The following is a 22,728-nucleotide window of genomic DNA, read 5'->3' on the forward strand; positions in this document are numbered from 1 at the left end:
AAGTTGGCAGGATGTCCTTTGTTGGACTATTCTTGATACACACGGGAAACTGTTGAGCGTGAAAAACCCAGCAGCGTTGCAGTTCTTGACACAAACCGGTGTGCTGGCACCTACTACCATACCCTGTTCAAAGGCACTTAAATCTTTTGTCTTGCCCATTCACCCTCTGAATGGCACACATGCACAATCCATGTCTCAATTGTCTCAAGGCTTAAAAATCTTAACAAGTGACATCAATAAGGGATCATAGCTTTCACCTGGATTCACCGGGTCAGTCTATGCCATGGAAAGAGCAGGTGTTCCTAATGTTTTGTACACTAAGTGTATAACTTACACATCAACACATTTGCTCACCCTAGCTTTCTTGCACACACACACCAACTAGCTCTCACAGTCTCATGTCAGAATTAGATGTTCATCCATCCATTCTCAAATTTCAAAGTGTTTGAGGTTAAGTTTCGGCATTAACTCTGAAATCATAACGTTAGGCATTAACTGTGAATGGTAACTCAAAAATCTCAAAAACACATATATCGCTGGATTCGAACTTGCAACCCCTAGTGGCCGGTTTTCACGTAATCTTCCGACGTCCTCAGACATGGATGGACGTCGACTACTGACTTGTATCACGGGTGACTTGGCTGCACACACACCGCACACACACATGAGCACACACACACACCATACACACCCACCCTCCCCACCCTCCCCACACACCCACTTTCTAATTTTTTATGCATAATGAATAACAGGTTTCTGTTCCTAAATGACACACATTTCTATCATTCTATTGGAACAGGAGAGAGATAAATAACTAAATAACTATCACCATCACAATGACTTAGTAGCAGGAGACCCATTCCTTAGAGCAAGCAGGCAGCCATTGTACAAACAAAGGGAATGGGGACAAAACTGTGCAGAGTGAGCTGGAAGTCCCCTTTTCCCTCCTGACTCATCTCCCTGTTAGTGGGACACAAGGAGAGAGAGCGAAGGAGTCAAGGGTGGGGGTGGTGGTGTCCCACTCTCTTAGGACATCAGGGAGGAGAGGAGAGACAGAGGGGGGAGAGAGAGAGAGAGAGAGAGAGAGAGAGAGAGAGAGAGAGAGAGAGAGAGAGAGAGAGAGAGAGAGAGAGAGACATTGCCCTTTATGGTTGTGAGGTCTGGGGTCCGCTCACCAACCAAGAATTCACAACATGGGACAAACACCAAATTGCATAATTCTGCAAAAATATTCTCAGTGTACAACGTAAAAAAACTAATAATGCATGCAGAGCAGAATTAGGCCAATAACTGCTAATTATCAAAACCAAAAAAGAGCCGTTAAATTCTACAACCACCTAAAAGGAAGTGATTCCCAAACCTTCCATAACAAAGCCAGTCCCCTCAGCAAGCTGGTCCTGGGGCTCTGTTCACAAACACAAACAGACCCCACAGAGAGCCAGGACAGGAACACAATTAGACCCAACCAAATCACGAGAAAACAAAAATATAATTTACTTGACATATTGTAAAGAATTTACAAAAAAAAACAGAGCAAACAAGAATGAGCCCAAAACTTAAAAGGATTAAACCTTCATAACAAAGCCATCACCTACAGAGAGAGAATTGGAGAAGAGTGAAGCAACACAAACAGACACACAGCCCCAGGCACAACAACACAAAACAACAACACAAAGAAAAGAAAAACAGAGTGACACAAGGAAAGAACAAACAAAAAACAAACTAGCAAACTAGAATGCTATTTGGCCCTAAACAGAGAGTACACAGTGGCAGAATACCTGACCACTGTGACAGACCCAAACTTAAGGAAAGCTTTGACTATGTACAGACTCAGTGAGCATAGCCTTGCTATTGAGAAAGGCCACCGTAGGCAGACCTGTCTCTCAAGAGAAGACAAGCTATATGCACATTGCCCACAAAATGAGGTGGAAACTGAGCTGCACTTCCTAACCTCCAGCCAAATGTATGACCAAATTAGAGACACATATTTCCCGAAAGATTACACAGACCCACAAAGTATTCGAAAACAAACCCAATGGTAAATTGGGTGAAATACCACAGTGTGCCATCACAGCAGCAAGATTTGTGACCTGTTGCCACAAGAAAAGGGCAACCAGTGAAGAACAAACACCATTGTAAATACAACCCATATTTATGTTTATTTATTTTCCCATTTGTACTTTAACTATTTGCACATTGTTACAACACTGTAAATAGACATAATATGACATTTGAAATGTCTTTATTCTTTTGGAACTTCTGACTGTAATGTTTACTGTTAATATTTATTGTTTATTTCACTTTTGTTTACTATCTACTTCACTTGCTTTGGCAATGTTAACATACGTTTCCCATGCCAATAAAGACCTTAAATTGAATTGAATTGAAATTGAATAGAATTGAGAGAGAGAGAGAGAGAGAGGAGATGAGAGACAGAGACAGAGAGAGAGTGAGAGAGTGAGTGAGTGAGTGAGTGAGTGAGTGAGTGAGTGAGTGAGTGAGAGAGATGAGAGAGAGGAGAGAGACAGAGGGAGAGAGAGAGAGAGAGAGAGAGAGAGAGAGAGAGAGAGAGAGAGAGAGAGAGAGAGAGAGAGAGAGAGAGAAGAGGAGAGCACTTACGCACAGACACACACACACACCTATTGTATTAAAAGTTTTTAATATATATATATATATATATATATATATATATATATACACTGCTCAAAAAAATTAAGGGAACACTTAAACAACACAATGTAACTCCAAGTCAATCACACTTCTGTGAAATCAAACTGTCCACTTAGGAAGCAACACTGATTGACAATAAATTTCACATGCTGTTGTGTAAATGGAATAGACAACAGGTGGAAATTATAGGCAATTAGCAAGACACCCCCAATAAAGGACTGGTTTTGCAGGTGGTGACCACAGACCACTTCTCAGTTCCTATGCTTCCTGGCTGATGTTTTGGTCACTTTTGAATGCTGGCGGTGCTTTCACTCTAGTGGTAGCATGAGTCTACAACCCACACAAGTGGCTCAGGTAGTGCAGCTCATCCAGGATGGCACATCAATGCGAGCTGTGGCAAGAAGGTTTGCTGTGTCTGTCAGCGTAGTGTCCAGAGCATGGAGGCGCTACCAGGAGACAGGCCAGTACATCAGGAGACGTGGAGGAGGCCGTAGGAGGGCAACAACCCTCCTTTGTGCAAGGAGGAGCAGGAGGAGCACTGCCAGAGCCCTGCAAGATGACCTCCAGCAGGCCACAAATGTGCATGTGTCTGCTCAAACGGTCAGAAACAGACTCCATGAGGGTGGTATGAGGGCCTGACGTCCACAGGTGGGGGTTGTGCTTACAGCCCAACACCGTGCAGGACGTTTGGCATTTGCCGGAGAACACCAAGATTGGCAAATTCGCCACTGGCGCCTTGTGCTCTTCACAGATGAAAGCAGGTTCACACTGAGCACATGTGACAGACGTGACAGAGTCTGGAGACGCCGTGGAGAACGTTCTGCTGCCTGCAACATCCTCCAGCATGACCGTTTTGGCGGTGGGTCAGTCATGGTGTGGGGTGGCATTTCTTTGGGGGGCCGCACAGCCCTCCATGTGCTCGCCAGAGGTAGCCTGACTGCCATTAGGTACCGAGATGAGATCCTCAGACCCCTTGTGAGACCGTATGCTGGTGCGGTTGGCCCTGGGTTCCTCCTAATGCAAGACAATGCTAGACCTCATGTGGCTGGAGTGTGTCAGCAGTTTCTGCAAGAGGAAGGCATTGATGCTATGGACTGGCCCGCCCGTTCCCCAGACCTGAATCCAATTGAGCACATCTGGGACATCATGTCTCGCTCCATCCACCAACGCCACGTTGCACAACAGACTGTCCAGGAGTTGGCGGATGCTTTAGTCCAGGTCTGGGAGGAGATCCCTCAGGAGACCATCCGCCAAAAGTATTTAATACGATTGTTATTATCATTCATTCAGATCTAGGATGTGTTATTTTAGTGTTCCCTTTATTTTTTTGAGCAGTGTATATATATATATATATATATATACAGTTGAAGTCGGAAGTTTACATACACCTTAGCCAAATACATTTAAACTCCGTTTTTTACAATTCCTGACATTTAATCCTAGTAAAAATTCCCTGTCTTAGGTCAGTTAGGATCACCACTTTATTTTAAGAATGTGAAATGTCAGAGTAATAGTAGAGAGAATTATTTCTTTCAGCTTTTATTTCTTTCATCACATTCCCAGTGGGTCAGAAGTTTATATACACTCAATTAGTATTTGGTAGCATTGCCTTTAAATTGTTTGACTTGGGTCAAACGTTTTGGGTAGCCTTCCAAAAGCTTCCCACAATAAGTTGGGTGAATTTTGGCCCATTCCTCCTGATAGAGCTGGTGTAACTGAATCAGGTTTGTAGGCCTCCTTGCTCGCACACGCTTTTTCAGTTCTGCCAACAAATGTTTTATAGGATTGAGGTCAGGGCATTGTGATGGCCACTCCAATACCTTGACTTTGTTGTCCTTAAGCCATTTTGCCACAACTTTGGAAGTATGCTTGGGGTCATTGTCCACTTGGAAGACCCATTTGCAACCAAGCTTTAACTTCCTGACTGATGTCTTGAGATGTTGCTTCAATATATCCACATAATTATCCTTCCTCATGATGCCATCTATTTTGTGAAGTGCACCAGTCCCTCCTGCAGCAAAGCACCCACACAGCATGAACTGCCACCCCCGTGCTTCACGGTTGGGATGGTGTTCTTCGGCTTGCAAGCGTTCTTCTTTTTCCTCCAAACATAACGATGGTCATTATGGCCAAACAGTTCTATTTTTGTTTCATCAGACCAGAGGACATTTCTCCAAAAAGTACGATCTTTGTCCCCATGTGCAGTTGCCAACCATAGTCTGGCTTTTTTTATGGCGGTTTTGGAGCAGTGGCTTCTTCCTTGCTGAGCGGACTTTCAGGTTATGTCGATATAGGACTCATTTTACTGTGGATATAGATACTTTTGTACCTGTTTCCTCCAGCATCTTCACAAGGTCCTTTGCTGTTGTTCTGGGATTGATTTGCACTATTCGCACCAAAGTACGTTTATCTCTAGGAGACAGAATGCGTCTCCTTCCTGAGCGGTATGACGGCTGCGTGGTCCCATGGTGTTTATACTTGCGTACTATTGTTTGTACAGATGAACGTGGTACCTTCAGGCGTTTGGAAATTGCTCCCAAGGATGAACCAGACTTGTGGAGCTCTACAATTTTTATTCTGAGGTCTTGGCTGATTTCTTTTGATTTTCTCATGATGTCTAGTAAAGAGGCACTGAGTTTGAAGGTAGGCCTTGAAATACATCCACAGGTACACCTCCAATTGACTCAAATGATGTCAATTAGCCTATCAGAAGCTTCTAAAGCCATGACATCATTTTCTGGAATTTTCCAAGCTGTTTAAAGGCACAGTCAACTTAGTGAATGTAAACTTCTGACCCACTGGAATTGTGATACAGTGAATTATAAGTGAAATAATCTGTCTGTAAACAATTGTTGGAAAAGTTACTTGTGTCGTGCACGAAGTACATGTCTGAACTGACTTGCCAAAACTATAGTTTGTTAACAAGAAATTTGTGGAGTGGTTGAAAAACGAGTTTTAATGACTCCAACCTAAGTGTATGTAAACTTCCAACTTCAACTGTCTATATATATACAGCTGTGGAAAAAATTAAGAGACCACTGCAAATGTATCTTAAATCAGCATCTCTACATGTATGACAGCCATTCCATTCCAGTGTCTGTTGAATTCCAACACAGGCACACCTCATTCTACTGAATTAGTTACTGATTAGGTGATCACATGAACCAAATCTTATTTAACGAGGAAAAGTATAAAAACCACTGCTGTGGTCATCACTATCCTCTTGCAATAGGACCAGCTGGATGGCAAAAAACTGTGCTGATAGTACCTTAAAAGTAATATTAATTAAAAAATAACTATTGACCATGCCAAAAGAGTTGTAAAGTAAGGTTTTGAGTGAAGAAAAGAAGGGGTCAATTCTGGTTTTACTGGCAGAGGGATACAGTGAGCGTCAGGTTGCTTCCATCCTTAAAACTTCAAAGACGGCGGTTCATAAGAACAAGGTCAAGCAGCAGACATTGGGGACAACAAAGCTACAGACCGGCAGACGGCGAAAACGACTCTCTACTGACCGGGATGACCGCCAACTCATTCGAATGTCACTCAACAACCAAGTGACCTTGACATCAAGTGACCTACAAAAAGAATGGCAAACGGCAGCTGGGTTGAAGTGCACGGCGAGGATGGTTCGAAACAGGCTCCTAGGGGCAGGGCTGAAGTCGTGCAAAGCTAGAAAAAAGCCCTTCATCAATGAGAAGCAAAGAAGAGCCAGGCTTACGTTTGCAAAAGACCATAAGGATTGGACCGTAGAGGACTGGAGTAAGGTCATCTTCTCTGATGAGTACAATTTTCAGCTTTGCCCAACACCTGGTCGTCTAATGGTTAGACTGAGACCTGGAGAGGCCTAAAAGCCACAGTGTCTCGCACCCACTGTGAAATTTGGTGGAGGATCGGTGATGATCTGGGGGTGCTTCAGCAAGGCTGGAATCGGGCAGATTTGTCTTTGTGAAGGATGCATGAATCAAGCCACGTACAAAGTTGTCCTGGAAGAAAACTTGCTTCCTTTTGCTCTGACATTGTTTCCCAACTCTGAGGATTGGTTTTTCCAGCAGGACAATGTGCCATGCCACACAGCCAGGTCAATCAAGGAGTGGATGGAGGACCAGCAGGTAGATTAGTGGTTAAAAGCATTGTGCCATTAACCGAAAAGTCGCTGGTTCTAATCCCCGAGCTGACTAGGTTAAAAATCTTTCGATGAGCCCTTGAGCAAGGCACTTAACTTAACCCTTTTCATATATATATATATATATATATATATATATATATATATATATATATATATATATAACAGAACAAATGTTTGCTGTTCTGTTTATCTCACTCTTAACAACTTAGTAGTTAGTAGTTACTGTATTTTTGACTGTGCTGTTCATTCTTTTTGCAACATGAAATCGCTGTCAGTTACCAAGTGGAACATTCAGGGCCTTTACTCATCAATCTTTGGACTGAAGAGTTTAGCACTGGAGATAAAAAAAAATCTTAAAGATGTTGACGTCATCATTCTGCAGGAGAGAGACTGTAAGGCAGACATTGTCACTCACTGTCCCACAGGCTACAGAGAGGTAATTGTGCCGTCACAGAAACACAGCTCTGTCAATAGAGGCAGAGACTCTGGAGGATTGATCCTTTGGTAAAAATCCGAACTACGTAATCTAATTGATCCCCTCAAAATTGGAAAATATCACATTTGGTTAAAACTGAAAAAAAGAACTTGTACTGACAGAAAAAAAGCTTTATTACAGGCCATACTGTTTCTAACTGTCTTAATCTCCCTCATAGAAACAACAGTGACAGCACCATCAACAAAAACAGAAGGGATCTGTTGCAGCTCTGTCGAAGCCTGGGTTTGTACTTTGTCAATGGTAGGTTACGGGGGGACTCTTTGGGGAGATTCACCTATTGATCACCTCTTGGCCACAGCACAGTAGACTATATGATTACAGACATTGACCCTTTCTCTCTCAGCTCATTCACCGCCACTAACACCTCTGTCTGATCACAGCCAAATTACCTTGTTCCTCAAAAGAACAGACATGGACACAACCACACATTCACATCCCAGTAAGCTGCACAACATCAGAACTTCATACAGATGGGCCCAAAACAGCACAGAAGAATACCAGAAAGCAATCAGTAAGCAAAAAATCCAAACACTCTTAGATAACTTTCTGGATACCACATTCACTCACAGTAAAGAAGGCATCAATCTAGCAGTAAAAAACGTCAACTATATATTCATCCACTCACAGTAAAGAAGGCATCAATCTAGCAGTAAAAAACATCAACTTTATATTCAGGCAAACGGCAAAAGAAGCACAACTAAAATTGATTAAAAAAAATAAAAAAAGACCCCAGATGACATCATCAACTGGTTTGATGCAGATTGTAAAATTATAAGGAAAAAACTTAGAACACTATCAAACCAAAGCGCAGACCCAAATAATGGTGAATTACGCCTTCATTCCTGTGAGACTTTAAAACTCTATAAACGTACACTCAGAACCAAAAAAGCACAGTACAACAGCAAGCATGTCACGGTTTCGGCCGAGGCTGCTTCTCCTCCTTGCTCGGGCAGACTTCGGCGGTCGTCGTCCCCGGAGTACTAGCTACCACCGTTGTATGTTTTCGATGTTCGTTTGGTTTTGTCTTAATGTTGTACACCTGTTGTCGTTTAGCGTTGATTATGTGTCCTTTAAGTTCTCGTTTTGTTTGTCAGGTGTTGTGTGTAATTGCGCTACCTGTCTACTGAGACTGTGCTTGGTTTTTCTCCTGTGTTTTAGGAGAGGTTTCCGCACGTGTGTGCGCGTTAGTTATTTCTTTGTTAGTTTACGCCTGTGTGCGTAATCGCTCGTCTCCGGGCTCTTTTTGGCTCGTGTTGTGTTTGGTGTACTAAAGTCTGTTGGACGAAGCTTCTGTGTCCTGCGCCTGATTCCTGCACCACATCCACATACAGCACTCTTGACAAAGCAGCTAGCACTAATTGAGGAGTCCATAAACACAAACAACTTCTAGCAAAATTTGAAAAAACTAAAAAATCAAAACAAGAGGAATTAGCGATACAAAATGGTGACATGTGGACAACCGATTTTAAAACACTCTACAACACCGTTCAAAGATTGACACAAACGCAGAACACTGCCAAATTCATGAGAAGTTGAATGGATTAGAAAAAGCTATAAAGGACAATCAAAATCCACTGGACTCCCCAATTACTGACCAGGAGCTCTATAAGAAACTTCAGGCCCTCAAATTTAAAAAAAGCATGCAGACCTGATGGCATCCTAAATGAGATGCTCAAATTCACTAGTGCAAAATGTCAATTGGCTGTATTAAAACTGTTTAATTTGATCCTGAGTGTAGGTTATTTCCCTGACATCTGGAATCAAGGACTCAAAACCCCAATCTTTCAGAACGGAGACAAATTTGACCTTAACAATTACAGAGGCATTTGTGTGAACAGTAACCTGGGGAAGGTTTTCTGTAGTATTATAAATGTAAGAGTTCTAAACTTCCTTAATAAGCACAATGTCTTGAGTAAAAGCCAAACTGGATTTATACCAAAACATCGCACGACCGATCATATTTACACCCTGCACACCCTGATAGATAAACATGTCCACCAAAATAATACCAAAATGTATGCTTGCTTTATCGACTTCCAAGAAGCATTTGATTCTATTTGGCATACAGGACTGTTCTACAAAGTTACTGAAAGTGGTTTAGGGGGTAAAACACATGACATAATTAAATCAATACGTGCAGCATCATAATTGGCAACAAAATAACTGAATTCTTAACTAGGGGCGGGGCCTTCGCCACGGTTGCAATCAGAGCCCTGCACTCTTCAATATTTACATCAACTAATTGGCCACTATTGTAGAAAAATCCTCAGCCCCTGGTGTTAGTCTCCACAATTCAGAGGTTAAATGCCTGCTCTTCGCAGATGACCTATGCCTGCTGTCACCCACAGCACATGGCCTACAGCAGAGCCTGGACCTGCTAGATGTCACGCCCTGGCTCTGGGGACACTGTTATGTTGAGCCAGGGTGTGTAATTCTATGTATTCTATTGCTATGTTGGGAGTTCTAGTTTGTATTTCTATGTTGGCCTGAGTGACTCCCAATCAGAGGCAACGAGTGTCAGCTGGTTGTCTCTGATTGGGAGCCATATTTAAACTGTCTGTCTTTCCCTTTGTGTTTGTGGGTTCTTGTTTCTAGTCTGTTAGTGTTAGACGTGAACTGTCACGTTATCGTTTTGATCGTGTCACTAAATAAAGAGTATGTTTGCCTGCAACGCTGCGCCTTGGTCCTCATCTCTGGTAGACGATCGTGACAGAAGAACCCACCAAGACAGGACCAAGCAGCGTGAAGAGCAGAGAGGTTGGTCTATGGAGCAGTGGAGTAAGAGTCTCGACTGGGCCAAGCCAAGTGAGGAGCAGAAAGGTTGGACTTTGAAGCAGTGGAGTGAGTGTCTGGCTAGAGACATGGAGGCCTGGTCCAAGAGGAGAGCCGCCCAGAAATTTTTTAGGGGGGGGCTCACGACGTGGACGTCGGGGCAGCAGGAGGCCGCGATAGAGCGGGTTGGCAGAGGAGGCCGCCAGGTTACGGGGGCCACTGGTGTTAAAGGGGAAGGAAAGTGTGGAGGCACGGCGAGAGGTACTGGGGTGTGTTACCAGTCCGGTCCGGCCCGTTCCTGATCCCTGCATAGGGCCAGTGGTGTGTCCCCAGTACGGTCCGGCCTGTTCCTGTCCCTCGCACCAAGTCAGTGGTGCGCCGTCAACCGGCTCGGCCCGTTCCTGCTCCCCCGCACCAAGTCAGTGGTGCGCCCGTCAGCCCGGTCCGGCCCGCTCCTGCTCCCCGCACCAAGTCAGTGGTGCGCCGCACAGCCCGGTCCGGCCCGCTCCTGCTCCCCGACAAGTCAGTGGTGCGTTTCGTCCAGCCCAGCTCGGCCCGTTCCTGCTCCACGCACCAAGTCAGTGGTGCGCCCGTCAGCCCGGCTCGGCCCGTTCCTGCTCCCGCGCACCAAGTCTACGGTGCGCGTCGTCCGCTCGGCCCGGCCTGTTCCTGCTCCCCGCACCAAGTCAGTGGTGCGTTTGCGTCAGCCCTGTCCGGCCCGTTCCTGCTTCCCGCACCCAGTCAGTGGTGCGTTTCGCCAGCCCTGTCCGGCCCGCTCCTGCTCCCACACCAAGCCAGTGGTGTGCGTCGTCAGTCCAGCACGGCCGTGCCTGTTCCCCACACCAAGCCAGTGGTGTGCGTCGTCCGGTCCGGCACGGCCCGTGCCTGTTCCACTGGTGCCTGGTCCGCACCGGTCAGATGCGTTACGCGGAGCTAGAGCAATCCGCTCCATCAGTGTGCAGTCCAGCTCCGGCCAGCGGGGCCAGACCGGACCAGGGGTACTTTTGGGGGGTTGGAGAGGGAGTGGGGATCAGGCCCGGGCTCGGATCCGCCGCCAAGGCGGAGTGCCCACCCGGTCCCTCCCCTGTGGTATTTAGTTGGCGCGGTCGGAGTCCGTGCCTTTAGGGGGGGGTACTGTCACGCCCTGGCTCTGGGGACACTGTTATGTTGAGCAAGGGTGTGTAATTCTATGTATTCTATTGCTATGTTGGGAGTTCTAGTTTGTATTTCTATGTTGGCCAGAGTGACTCCCAATCAGAGGCAACGAGTGTCAGCTGGTGCTGGTTGTCTCTGATTGGGAGCCATATTTAAACTGTCTGTCTTTCCCTTTGTGTTTGTGGGTTCTTGTTTCTAGTCTGTTAGTGTTAGCCCGTGAACTGTCACGTTATCGTTTTGTTGTTTTGATCGTGTCACTAAATAAAGAGTATGTTTGCCTGCAACGCTGCGCCTTGGTCCTCATCTCTGGTAGACGATCGTGACACTAGAGCAGTACTGCCAGAACTGGGCCCTGGCAGTATACCTCAAAATTACTAAAATAATGATTTTCCAGAGAAGATCCAGATCTCAGGGAATTAGACCAAAGTTCTCAATTGGTACAACATATCTGGAGTACTGCACACACTACAATTACATAGGTTTAAAAATAAGCTCAACTGATCACCTTAATGATGCAGTGAATAAACTGAGAGAGAAAGCACGCAGGGCATTCTACGCCATTAAAAAACAAATTCAAATTGAAATACCTATTTAAATTTGGCTAAAACTAATTGAATGTGTCATTGAACCAATTGCACTTTATGGCAGCGAGGTGTGGGGTCCACTTGCAAAACAAGATTTCACCAAATGGGACAAACACCCCATTGAAACCCTGCATGCAGAGTTCTGTAAGATTATTCTACATGTCCAGAGGAAAACTACAAACAATGCATGCAGGGCAGAATTAGGCCAATATTATCCACTAATAATAAAAACTAAAAAAAGAGCAATTAAGTTCTGGAAACATCTAAAATACAGTGACCCCCTCTCATATCATTACTAAGCCCTGCAATGTCAAGAGCTGAGCAAAGAAAAGAGTCCCCTCATCCAGCTGGTCCTGGGGCTGAGTTCACAAACCTGTTCTACTAACACACTGAAGCCTCAGGACCAGAACATCCAATCAATCAGAATAAACCAAATTACAACACAGTCAAAACAAAACTACATTGCTTATTGGGAAACACAACCACAAGCACAAAGTAAAATGCAGTGCTATCTGGCCCTAAATCGGTAGTACACCGTGGCTAACTATTTGACCATGGTTACTGTTCAAAACCTTGACAAAGTACAGGCTCAGTGAGCACAGCCTTGACATTGAGAAGGGTAGACACAGGAAAACATGGCTCCCTGTAGAGGAAAGGCTGTGCAACCACTGCACCACAGCAGATCCTGAGACAGAGCTGCATTTCCTGACAAAATGTCAAAAATATAAACAATAAGAGAGTGTCATTGCCCCAAATTTGAAACCGTTTTTCAAGGTTTCAAAGACCTCTCTGATGAGAATAGGCTACCCGTCCTGTTGGGGGAGGACTCAGAGAGCTGTGGGTTGGCAGCGCACTACATTGCTGCCTGCCATAAGATGAGGGACAGTGTCTGACAGACCAACCAACCTGCACATGTCCTCCATATTGTTATTGTTCAATGGTTATTTTGACCCTTGGTTGTTACTGTTGTCCCGTTGACAATATTGATTATTATTATTTTAATTGTGTTAATAGTGTAAATATCCAAAGTAAGCTTTGGCAATATGTACATTGTTATGTCATGCAAATAAAGCTAATTTAATTTAATTGATAGAGAGAGAGAGAGAGAGAGAGAGAGAGAGAGAGAGAGAGAGAGAGAGAGATAGAGAGAGAGAGAGACAGAGAGAGAGACAGAGAGAGAGACAGAGACAGAGAGTAAATGGATGCCTGCTCTATCTGAGGGAAATATGTGTCTCTAATATGGTCGTACATTTGTCAGGAGGTTAGGAAGTGCAGCTCAGTTTCCACCTCATTTTGTGGGCAGTGTCCACTTAGCCTGTCTTCTCTTGAGAGCCAGGTCTGCCTACGGAGGCCTTTCTCAATAGCAAGGCTATGCTCACTGAGTCTGTACATAGTCAAAGTTTTCCTTAAGTTTGGGTCAGTCACAGTGGTCAGGTATTCTGCCACTGTGTATTCTCTGTTCAGGGCCAAATAGCATTCTAGTTTGCTCTGTTTTTTAAATAAATCTTTCCAATGTGTCAAGTATATATATTTTTTTTCTCATGATTTGGTTGGGTCTAATTGTGTTGTTGTTGTTGTTGTCCTGGGGCTCTGTGGGGTCTGTTTGTGTTCGTGAACAGAGCCCAAGGACCAGCTGACTTAGGGGACTCTTCTCCAAGTTCATCTCTTTGTAGGTGATGGCTTTGTTATGGAAGGTTTGGGAATAGCTTCCTTTTAAGTGGTTAAAGAATTTAACGGCTCTTTTCTGGATTTTGATAAATAGCGGGTATCGGCCTAATTCTGCTCTGCATGCATTATTTTGTGTTTTTCGTTGTACACTGAGGATATTTTTGCAGAATTCTGCATGCAGAGTCTCAATTTGGTGTTTGTCCCATTTTGTGAATTCTTGGTTGGTGAGTGGACCCCAGACTTCACAACCATTAAGGGCAATGGGTTCTATAACTGATTCAAGTATTTTTAGCCAGATCCTAATTGGTATGTCGAATTTTATGTTCCTTTTGATGGCGTAGAAGGCCCTTCTTGCCTTGTATCTCAAGTTTGTTCACAGCTTTGTGGAAATTAAAATTGAGAGAGAGAGACATTTTAGTGATCCAATTGACATTTTAGTCATTTAGCAGACGCCCCCGAGAGAGAGAGAGAGAGAGAGAGAGAGAGAGAGAGAGAGAGAGAGAGAGAGAGAGAGAGAGAGAGAGAGAGAGAGAGAGAGAGAGAGAGAGAGAGAGAACAGAGGGACGTATTCCACAGGGAGGAGAGAGACCGAGACAGAGAGAGAGAGGCATCTTCCCTAATATTTGGAACCATGGCCTGATCACCCCAATCACCAAAAGAGGAGACAAATTTGACCCCAATAATTACTGTGGATTATATTTCAACAGCAAGCTCGGAAAAATCCCTGCAGTATCATCAACAGCAGCCTCCAACATTTCCTCAGTGAAACAATGTCCTGAGCAAATGTCAAATTGGCTTCTTACCAAAATACTGTACAACAGACCACGTATTCACCCTGTACACCCTTATTGACAAACAAACAAAACAAAACAAAAGCAAAGTCTTCTCATGGTTTTTTTATTTAAAAAAAGCTTTTGAATAAATTGGGCATGAGGGTCTGCTATGCAAATTGATGGAAAGCGGTTTTGGAGGGGAAAGCATATGACATATCTCAAACTGCCCATCTTAATCTTTTCTTTTTATTGGCCAGTCTGAGATATGGCTTTTTCTTTGCAACTCTGCATGCTTCACTGTTGACGTTGAGACTGGTGTTTTGCGGGTACTATTTAATGAAGCTGCCAGTTGAGGACCTGTGAGGCACCTGTTTCTCAAACTAGACACTCTAATGTATTTGTCCTCTTGCTCAGTTGTGCACTGGGGCCTCCCACTCCTCTTTCTATTCTGGTTAGAGCCAGTTTGCGCTGTTCTGTGAAGGGAGTAGTACACAGCGTTGTACGAGATCTTCAGTTTCTTGGCAATTTCTCGCATGGAATAGCCTTCATTTCTCAGAACAAGAATAGACTGACGCGTTTTGGAAGAAAGTTATTTGTTTCTGGCCATTTTGAGCCTGTAATCGAACCCACAATTGCTGATGCTCCAGATACTCAACTAGTCTCAAGAAGGCCAGTTTTATTGCTTCTTTAATCAGCACAACAGTTTTCAGCTGTGCTAACATAATTGCAAAAGGGTATTCTAATGATCAATTAGCCTTTTAAAATGATAAACTTGGATTAGCAAACAAAACGTGCCATTGGAACACAGGACTGAAGGTTGCTGATAATGAGCCTCTGTACGCCTATGTAGATATTCCATTAAACATCAGCCGTTTCCAGCTACAATAGCCATTTACAAGATTAACAATGTCTACACTGTATTTCTGATCAATTTGATGTTATCTTAATGGGGGAAATATTTTCTTTCGAAAACAAGGACATTTCTAAGTGACCCCAAACTTTTGAACGGTAATGCATATGTCAATGAATTGGCGAGGGCACTAGAACAGTCTGCAGCACCCGGCCTCACCCTACTGGACCCAGAAATCAAATGTCTACTTTTTGCAGATAATCTGGTCCTTCTGTCCCCAGCCAAGGAGGGCCTACAGCAGCACCTAGATCTTCTGCACAGATTCTGTCAGACTTGGGCACTGACAGTGAATCTCAGTTTTGACAAAAATAATGGTGTTCCAAAAAAGGTCCAGTAGCCAAGACAATAAATACAAATTCTATCCAGACACTGTTGCCCTAGAGCACACAAAGAATTACACCTACCTCGGCCTAAACATCAACACCACAGGTAACTTCCAGAAGGCTGTGAATGATCTAAGAGACAAGGCATGAAGGGCCTTCTAAGAAAATCCTTTACTATGTACCGCCATAGGCAGACCTGGCTCTCAAGAGAAAGGCTATGTGCCCACTGCCCACAAAGTGAGGTGGAAACTGAGCTGCACTTCCTAACCTCCTGCCAAATGTATGAACACATTAGAGACACATATTTCCCACAGATCCACAAAGAAATTGAAAACAAATCAAACATTGATAAACTCCCATTCTGTTAGGTGACATACCTCAGTGTGCAGTCACAGCAGCAAGATTTGTAGCCCATTGCCATGAGAGAAGGGCAACCAGTGGAACACAAACAACATTGTAAATACAACCTATATTTATCTGTTTATTTATTTTCCCTTTCATACTTCAACTACTTGCACATTGTTACAACACTGTACATAGCCAATAATATAACTTTTGAAATGTCTTTTGTGAGTGTAATATCTTGATAAACTCCCTTATCTACTGGGTAAAATACCACAGTGTGCCATCACAGCAGCAAGATTTGTGACCTGTTGCCACAAGAAAAGGGCAACCAGTGAAGAACAAACACCACTGTAAATACAACCCATATTTATGTTTATTTATTTTCCCTTTTGTACTTTAACTATTTGCACATCGTTACAACACAGTATATAGATAAATGTCTTTATTATTTTGGAACTTTTGTGAGTGTAATGTTTACTGTTCATTTTTTAATGTTTATTTTACTATCTATTTCTATTTCACTTGCTTTGGCAATGTTAACATATGTTTCCCACGCCAATAAAGCCCTTACATTGAAGAGAGAGAGAGAGGAGAGAGAGAGAGAGAGAGAGAGAGAGAGAGAGAGAGAGAGAGAGAGAGAGAGAGAGAGAGAGAGAGAGAGAGAGAGAGAGAGAGAGAGAGAGAGAGAGAGAGAGAGAGAGAGAGAGAGAGAGAGAGAGAGAGAGAGAGAGAGAGAGAGAGAGAGAGAGAGGGAGAGAGAGAGAGAGAGGGAGAGAGAGAGCGAGAGAGAGAGAGAGAGAGAGAGAGAGAGAGAGAGAGAGAGAGGGAGAGAGAGAGCGAGAGAGAGAGAGAGAGAGAGAGAGAGAGAGCGAGAGAGTGAGAGAGAGAGGGGGAGAGAGAGAGAGAGAGAGAGAGAGAGAGAGAGAGAGAGAGAGAGAGAGAGAGAGAGAGAGAGAGAGAGAGAGAGACAGATTGGGAAGAGGAGGAGCACTGTGAAAGCTGGGGAGAATGGGGCTGGGGAGTTTAGATCCTAGAATTAGAGAAGGACAGAAAGAGGCTCGGGAGAATGGGGCTGGGGAAATAGTTCCTATAGCTAGAAATGACTGAGAGACTACAGCTGGATTGGGCAGGGGAGTTATATTGTAGTTTATATCACTAGAAAGAACAGGAAGCTTCAGTTTATTATTAATATGGAAATGACATGGAGTACATACAGTGAGGGAAAAAAGTATTTGATCCCCTGCTGATTTTGTACGTTTGCCCACTGACAAAGACATGATCAGTCTATATTTTTAATGGTAGGTTTATTTGAACAGTGAGAGACAGAATAACAACAAACGAATCCAGAAAAATGCATGTCAAAAATGTTATAAATTGATTTGCATTTTAATGAGGGAAATAAGTATTTTACCCCTCTGCAAAACATGACTTAGTACTTGGTGGCAAAACCCTTGCTGGCAATCACAGAGGTCAGACGTTTCTTGTACTTGGCCACGAGGTTTGCACACATCTCAGGAGGGATTTTGTCCCACTCCTCTTTGCAGATCTTCTCCAAGTCATTAAGGTTTCCAGGCTGACGTTTGGCAACTCGAACCTTCAGCTCCCTCCACAGATTTTCTATGGGATTAAGGTCTGGAGACTGGCTAGGCCACTCCAGGACCTTAATGTTCTTCTTCTTGAGCCACTCCTTTGTGGCCTTGGCCGTGTGTTTTGAGTCATTGTCATGCTGGAATACCCATCCACGACCCATTTTCAATGCCCTGGCTGAGGGAAGGAGGTTCTCACCCAAGATTTGACGGTACATGGCCCCGTCCATCGTCCATTTGATGCGGTGAAGTTGTCCTGTCCCCTTAGCAGAAAAACACCCCCATAGCATAATGTTTCCACCTCCATGTTTGACGGTGGGGATGGTGTTCTTGGGGTCATAGGCAGCATTCCTCCTCCCCCAAACACGGCGAGTTGAGTTGATGCCAAAGAGCTCCATTTTGGTCTCATCTGACCACAACACTTTCACCCAGTTCTCCTCTGAATCATTCAGATGTTCAATGGCAAACTTCAGACGGGCATGTATATGTGCTTTCTTGTGCAGGGGGACCTTGCGGGCGCTGCAGGATTTCAGTCCTTCACTGCGTAGTGTGTTATCAATTGTTTTCTTGGTGACTATGGTCCCAGCTGCCTTGAGATCATTGACAAGATCCTCCCGTGTAGTTCTGGGCTGATTCCTCACCGTTCTCATGATCATTGCAACTCCACGAGGTGAGATCTTGCATGGAGCCCCAGGCCGAGGGAGATTGACAGTTTCTTCCATTTGTGAATAATCGCACCAACTGTTGTCACCTTCTCACCAAGCTGCTTGGCGATGGATTTGTAGCCCATTCCTGCCTTGTGTAGGTCTACAATCTTGTCCCTGACATCCTTGGAGAGCTCTTTGGTCTTGGCCATGGTGGAGAGTTTGGAATCTGATTGATTGATTTCTTCTGTGGACAGGTGTCTTTTATACAGATAACAAGCTGAGATTCGGAGCACTCCCTTTAAGAGTGTGCTCTTAATCTCAGCTCGTTACCTATATAATAGACACCTGGGAGCCAGAAATCTTTCTGATTGAGAGGGGGTCAAATACTTATTTCCCTCATTAAAATGCAAATCAATTTATAACATTTTTGACATGCGTTTTTCTGGATTTTTTTGTTGTTATTCTGTCTCTCACTGTTCAAATAAACCTACCATTAAAATTATAGACTGATCATGTCTTTGTCAGTGGGCAAACGTACAAAATCAGCAGGGGATCAAATGCTTTTTTCCCTCACTGTATGCATGTATGATGCAGATCTAACCATGGCAACCTGGACATCTTTTGTCACTCAGTGGGAGTGAGGTAGGAGGGCAGGGAATGCATAATAATGAATTATCAATGAGATAATTGTGTAAGTGGGCAGGTAACCTAAAGTTTAGAGAGGCGAAACAATAGCTGGAAGGAGGGGGTGTTGAGATTGGCAGAAGAACATTTTAGTTTCACACAGAAATGTATAAAGTAATAATAAAGTAAGAGCCTATTTAATTACCTGGAGAAGACTGGTTTAATTACCTGGAGAAGACTGGTTTAATCACCTGGAGAAGACTGGTTTAATTACCTGGAGAAGACTGGTTTAATCACCTGGAGAAGACTGGTTTAATTACCTGGAGAAGACTGGTTTAATTACCTGGAGAAGACTGGTTTAATCACCTGGAGAAGACTGGTTTAATCACCTGGAGAAGACTGGTTTAATTACCTGGAGAAGACTGGTTTAATTACCTGGAGAAGACTGGTCACTGGATGCTACCAGAGTAGCAGGAGTGGGCCGACGTCTTCTGATCTGGACAGGAAGAGAATTTCATTAGTATTCAGTAACAAACCCAGAAAAAGTAAAGTAAGAAACCAAGAAAACACAATACGATTATTTTGTGGTGGTATTTTTTTTCCCTGTGAGTTAGAATTTATGTTTGTGGGCTTTTTAAATAGACTCCAGCAACAGTACTGCGGGGATTTGTATGGATATTGGACACACAAAGAACACTGACAGGACACACACACACACACACACACACACACACACACACACACACGGCAGCAGTTCTGAGCTGTAGCCTAGCTGGCCCAGCTAGCTGACTAAAGCTGAGCGTCATGTGAAGTCCAATCCTACTGTCGTCTCTAGAAGCTGCAATCTGCCATTAAAAAACAGTCTAGTCTGCTTTGTGTTCCCAGCCTGTAGCCCACAGTGTTATTGATGAATATACTGCTGTTTTCTGGAGTTAAATAGAACAGCAAAATGAGGGTTATTTTAGAGGCCAGATATAAATATAGACATAAAGTTTACACCTGTTTCAGGGCTCTCCAGAGGGTGGTGCGGTCTGCCGAACGCATCACCGGGGGGCAAACTACCCTCCCTCCAGGACACCTACAGCACCCCATGTCACAGGAAGGCCAAAAAGATCATCGAGGACATCAACCACCCGAGCTACTGCCTGTTCACCCCGCTATCATCCAGAAGGCGAGGTCAGTACAGGCGCATCAAAGCTGGGACCGAGAGAATAAAAAACAGCTTCTATCTCAAGGCCATCAGACTGTTAAATAGCCATCACTAGCACATTAGAGGCTTGCTGCTGCCTATTGAAATCACTGGCCACTTTCAGAAATGGAACACTAGTCACTTTAATAATGTTCACATATCTTGCACTACTCAGCTCATATGTATATACTGTATTCTATAATATTGTACAGTATCTTAGTCCATGTCGCTCTGTCATTGCTTGTCCATATTTGTATATATTCTTAAATTCCATTCCTTACTTAGATTTGTGTGTATTGAGTATATGTTGTGAAATTGTTAGATATTATCTGTTAGATATTACTGCACTGTCGGAGCTAGAAGCACAAGCATTTCGCTACACCCGCAATAACATCTCCAAACACATGTATATGACAAATACATTTTTGATTTGATTTGATTCTAAGTCTCGTTCTGCCTTCCCAGTGAATACCACTTGATACAGGTTTTTCAATAGGGCTCACTAGTCAATGGTATCTCCTTGATGACACAATGTTCACTAGTCAATGTTAGCTCCTTGATGACACACACACGCTTGCACACACACACACACACACACGCACGCACGCACGCACGCACGCACACACACACACACACACACACACACACACACACACACACACACACACACACACACACACACACACACACACACACACACACACACACACACACACACACACACACACACACACACACACACACACACACACACACACACATCACTGCCCCATGCAGAGACTCTTTCCATCCCACTCCCCTATCAACTCCCTCCCCTTCACATTCAGCACACCTCCCACAGCGAGAACAAAGGAGCCCTGTCTAACAGAGAGAAGGGCACGGAGAGCCATAGATTCTGTTACTGTTACTTTTTTGTGAAGGATTCCAATGCGGAAGGAAAATACAGTTCTTCAGTTGTTCCGATTAATCATAGAATGAATGTAATACACCCCTTCACTTCTGTGATGACCAATTCACGTCAGTCAGTAGTCCTCTCTTTGATTCATACATTAGGTGTATAGTCTGGTCTGAATTGCTCCATATAACAAAATACCATCCATCTACAGCATGCCTTGTGTTGTTTCATCTGTTGCTCCATACTGTATGAAACAGGGACTGTACTAACATCTTTCTACATCCATCACATAGATCTATTCATAGACCTGTCCTTTACAACAGCGCTCCTGTTCAACTATGAATGATCTGAATTATTCATGGGCTTTTGAGGGCCAACGTTGAGTCTGAGTTGCATCCCAAATGGCAACCTATTCCCTATAAAGGGGTACTACTTTTGACCAGGACACATGCAGTTTAAAGGGAACAGGGAGGTTTTTGGGACTCAGCCTGAGTTCTCTCTCCTGCCTACGTCTCTTTTTTTTCTACATAAATCCTAATCCTTCTTTTATATGAAGCTCAGGATCAGGGGTGTACAACAGAACAGTATCACAGAGCTGGTTTAGTATCACAGAGCTGGTTTAGTATCACAGAGCTGGTTCAGTAGCACAGAGCTGGTTTAGTATCACAGAGCTGGTTTAGTATCACAGAGCTGGTTCAGTAGCACAGAGCTGGTTTAGTATCACAGAGCTGGTTCAGTATCACAGAGCTGGTTCAGTATCACAGAGCTGGTTCAGTAGCACAGAGCTGGTTTAGTATCACAGAGCTGGTTCAGTAGCACAGAGCTGGTTTAGTATCACAGAGCTGGTTCAGTAGCACAGAGCTGGTTTAGTATCACAGAGCTGGTTCAGTATCACAGAGCTGGTTCAGTATCACAGAGCTGGTTCAGTATCACAGAGCTGGTTCAGTATCACAGAGCTGGTTCAGTATCACAGAGCTGGTTCAGTATCACAGAGCTGGTTCAGTATCACAGAGCTGGTTCAGTATCACAGAGCTGGTTCAGTATCACAGAGCTGGTTCAGTATCACAGAGCTGGTTCAGTATCACAGAGCTGGTTCAGTAGCACAGAGCTGGTTCAGTAGCACAGAGCTGGTTCAGTAGCACAGAGCTGGTTCAGTAGCACAGAGCTGGTTCAGTAGCACAGAGCTGGTTCAGTAGCACAGAGCTGGTTCAGTAGCACAGAGCTGGTTCAGTAGCAGACTTACAGTATAATAGACTTACAGTAGCCTACAATTAAATCTCATGGTGTTATGGACACTATAGCGAACGGCGGGGCAGGGACGCAAACACGGGTCGCTGGCGTGAAAGGCAAACCCACTGTGCATCGCGCCGATAGGGTTAATCCACTTGGGTGGGAATTGCAACGTGGCTCATATAGCGAAGATCGCTACGATACAGTCCAAACTCAAATTCAACTCAAGGTGAGTCAGAAGGGGAGGTTCGTCAGAGGACAAGACTAGTCAGCACTCTGCAGCTAGTCTACAGACAGATACACCACTACCACCACTGTTGTTTATCTTCATTCCTGTCTGTATAGATAGCAAAATAACACTAGATGATATAACATTAGCACAGGCTATATTTCCGTATCCTGGTATTAACAAGAACCATATTTTACTGAGCACCAGGAAGTGCAGTTGCAATGCAATTTCAGTCAAAGGAGATATAGATATCTGCTGTACATATTAGAAATATGGTTATTGTGTACAGTACTGGCTTCTCTCAGTACTTCAGTAGCTAAGAATAGAGTAGGTCTGGAGCATGGACTTACAGTACATGTATTTCAGTTACAGTAATCTCTGAAACCATACAAGCTTATTAAAACAGATTTGCTTCCAGAACCTTATTAAATGTAGGACAGACGAGTGGTGTTATAGCCAACCCAGTATCGCTGGCCTGATATTTCCAAAACTGCCTCACAGAAGCA

At 44.0% G+C, this 22,728-nt stretch overlaps 1 protein-coding gene across 2 annotated transcripts in view; it reads right to left on the reverse strand.

Moving 5' to 3' along the window:
* The window catches only part of LOC121574741 (protein phosphatase 1 regulatory subunit 1A), a 106,542-nt gene that overhangs the window by 74,738 nt on the left and 9,076 nt on the right, over positions 1-22,728 (reverse strand). For both annotated transcript variants that reach the window (XM_041887296.2, XM_041887295.2), the window contains exon 2: positions 19,115-19,175. In XM_041887296.2, coding sequence (XP_041743230.2) covers positions 19,115-19,175 — 61 coding nt within the window. The remainder of the gene's footprint in view (positions 1-19,114; positions 19,176-22,728) is intronic.

Source organism: Coregonus clupeaformis, chromosome 10 (assembly GCF_020615455.1).
Source record: "Coregonus clupeaformis isolate EN_2021a chromosome 10, ASM2061545v1, whole genome shotgun sequence".
NCBI lineage: Eukaryota > Metazoa > Chordata > Actinopteri > Salmoniformes > Salmonidae > Coregonus > Coregonus clupeaformis.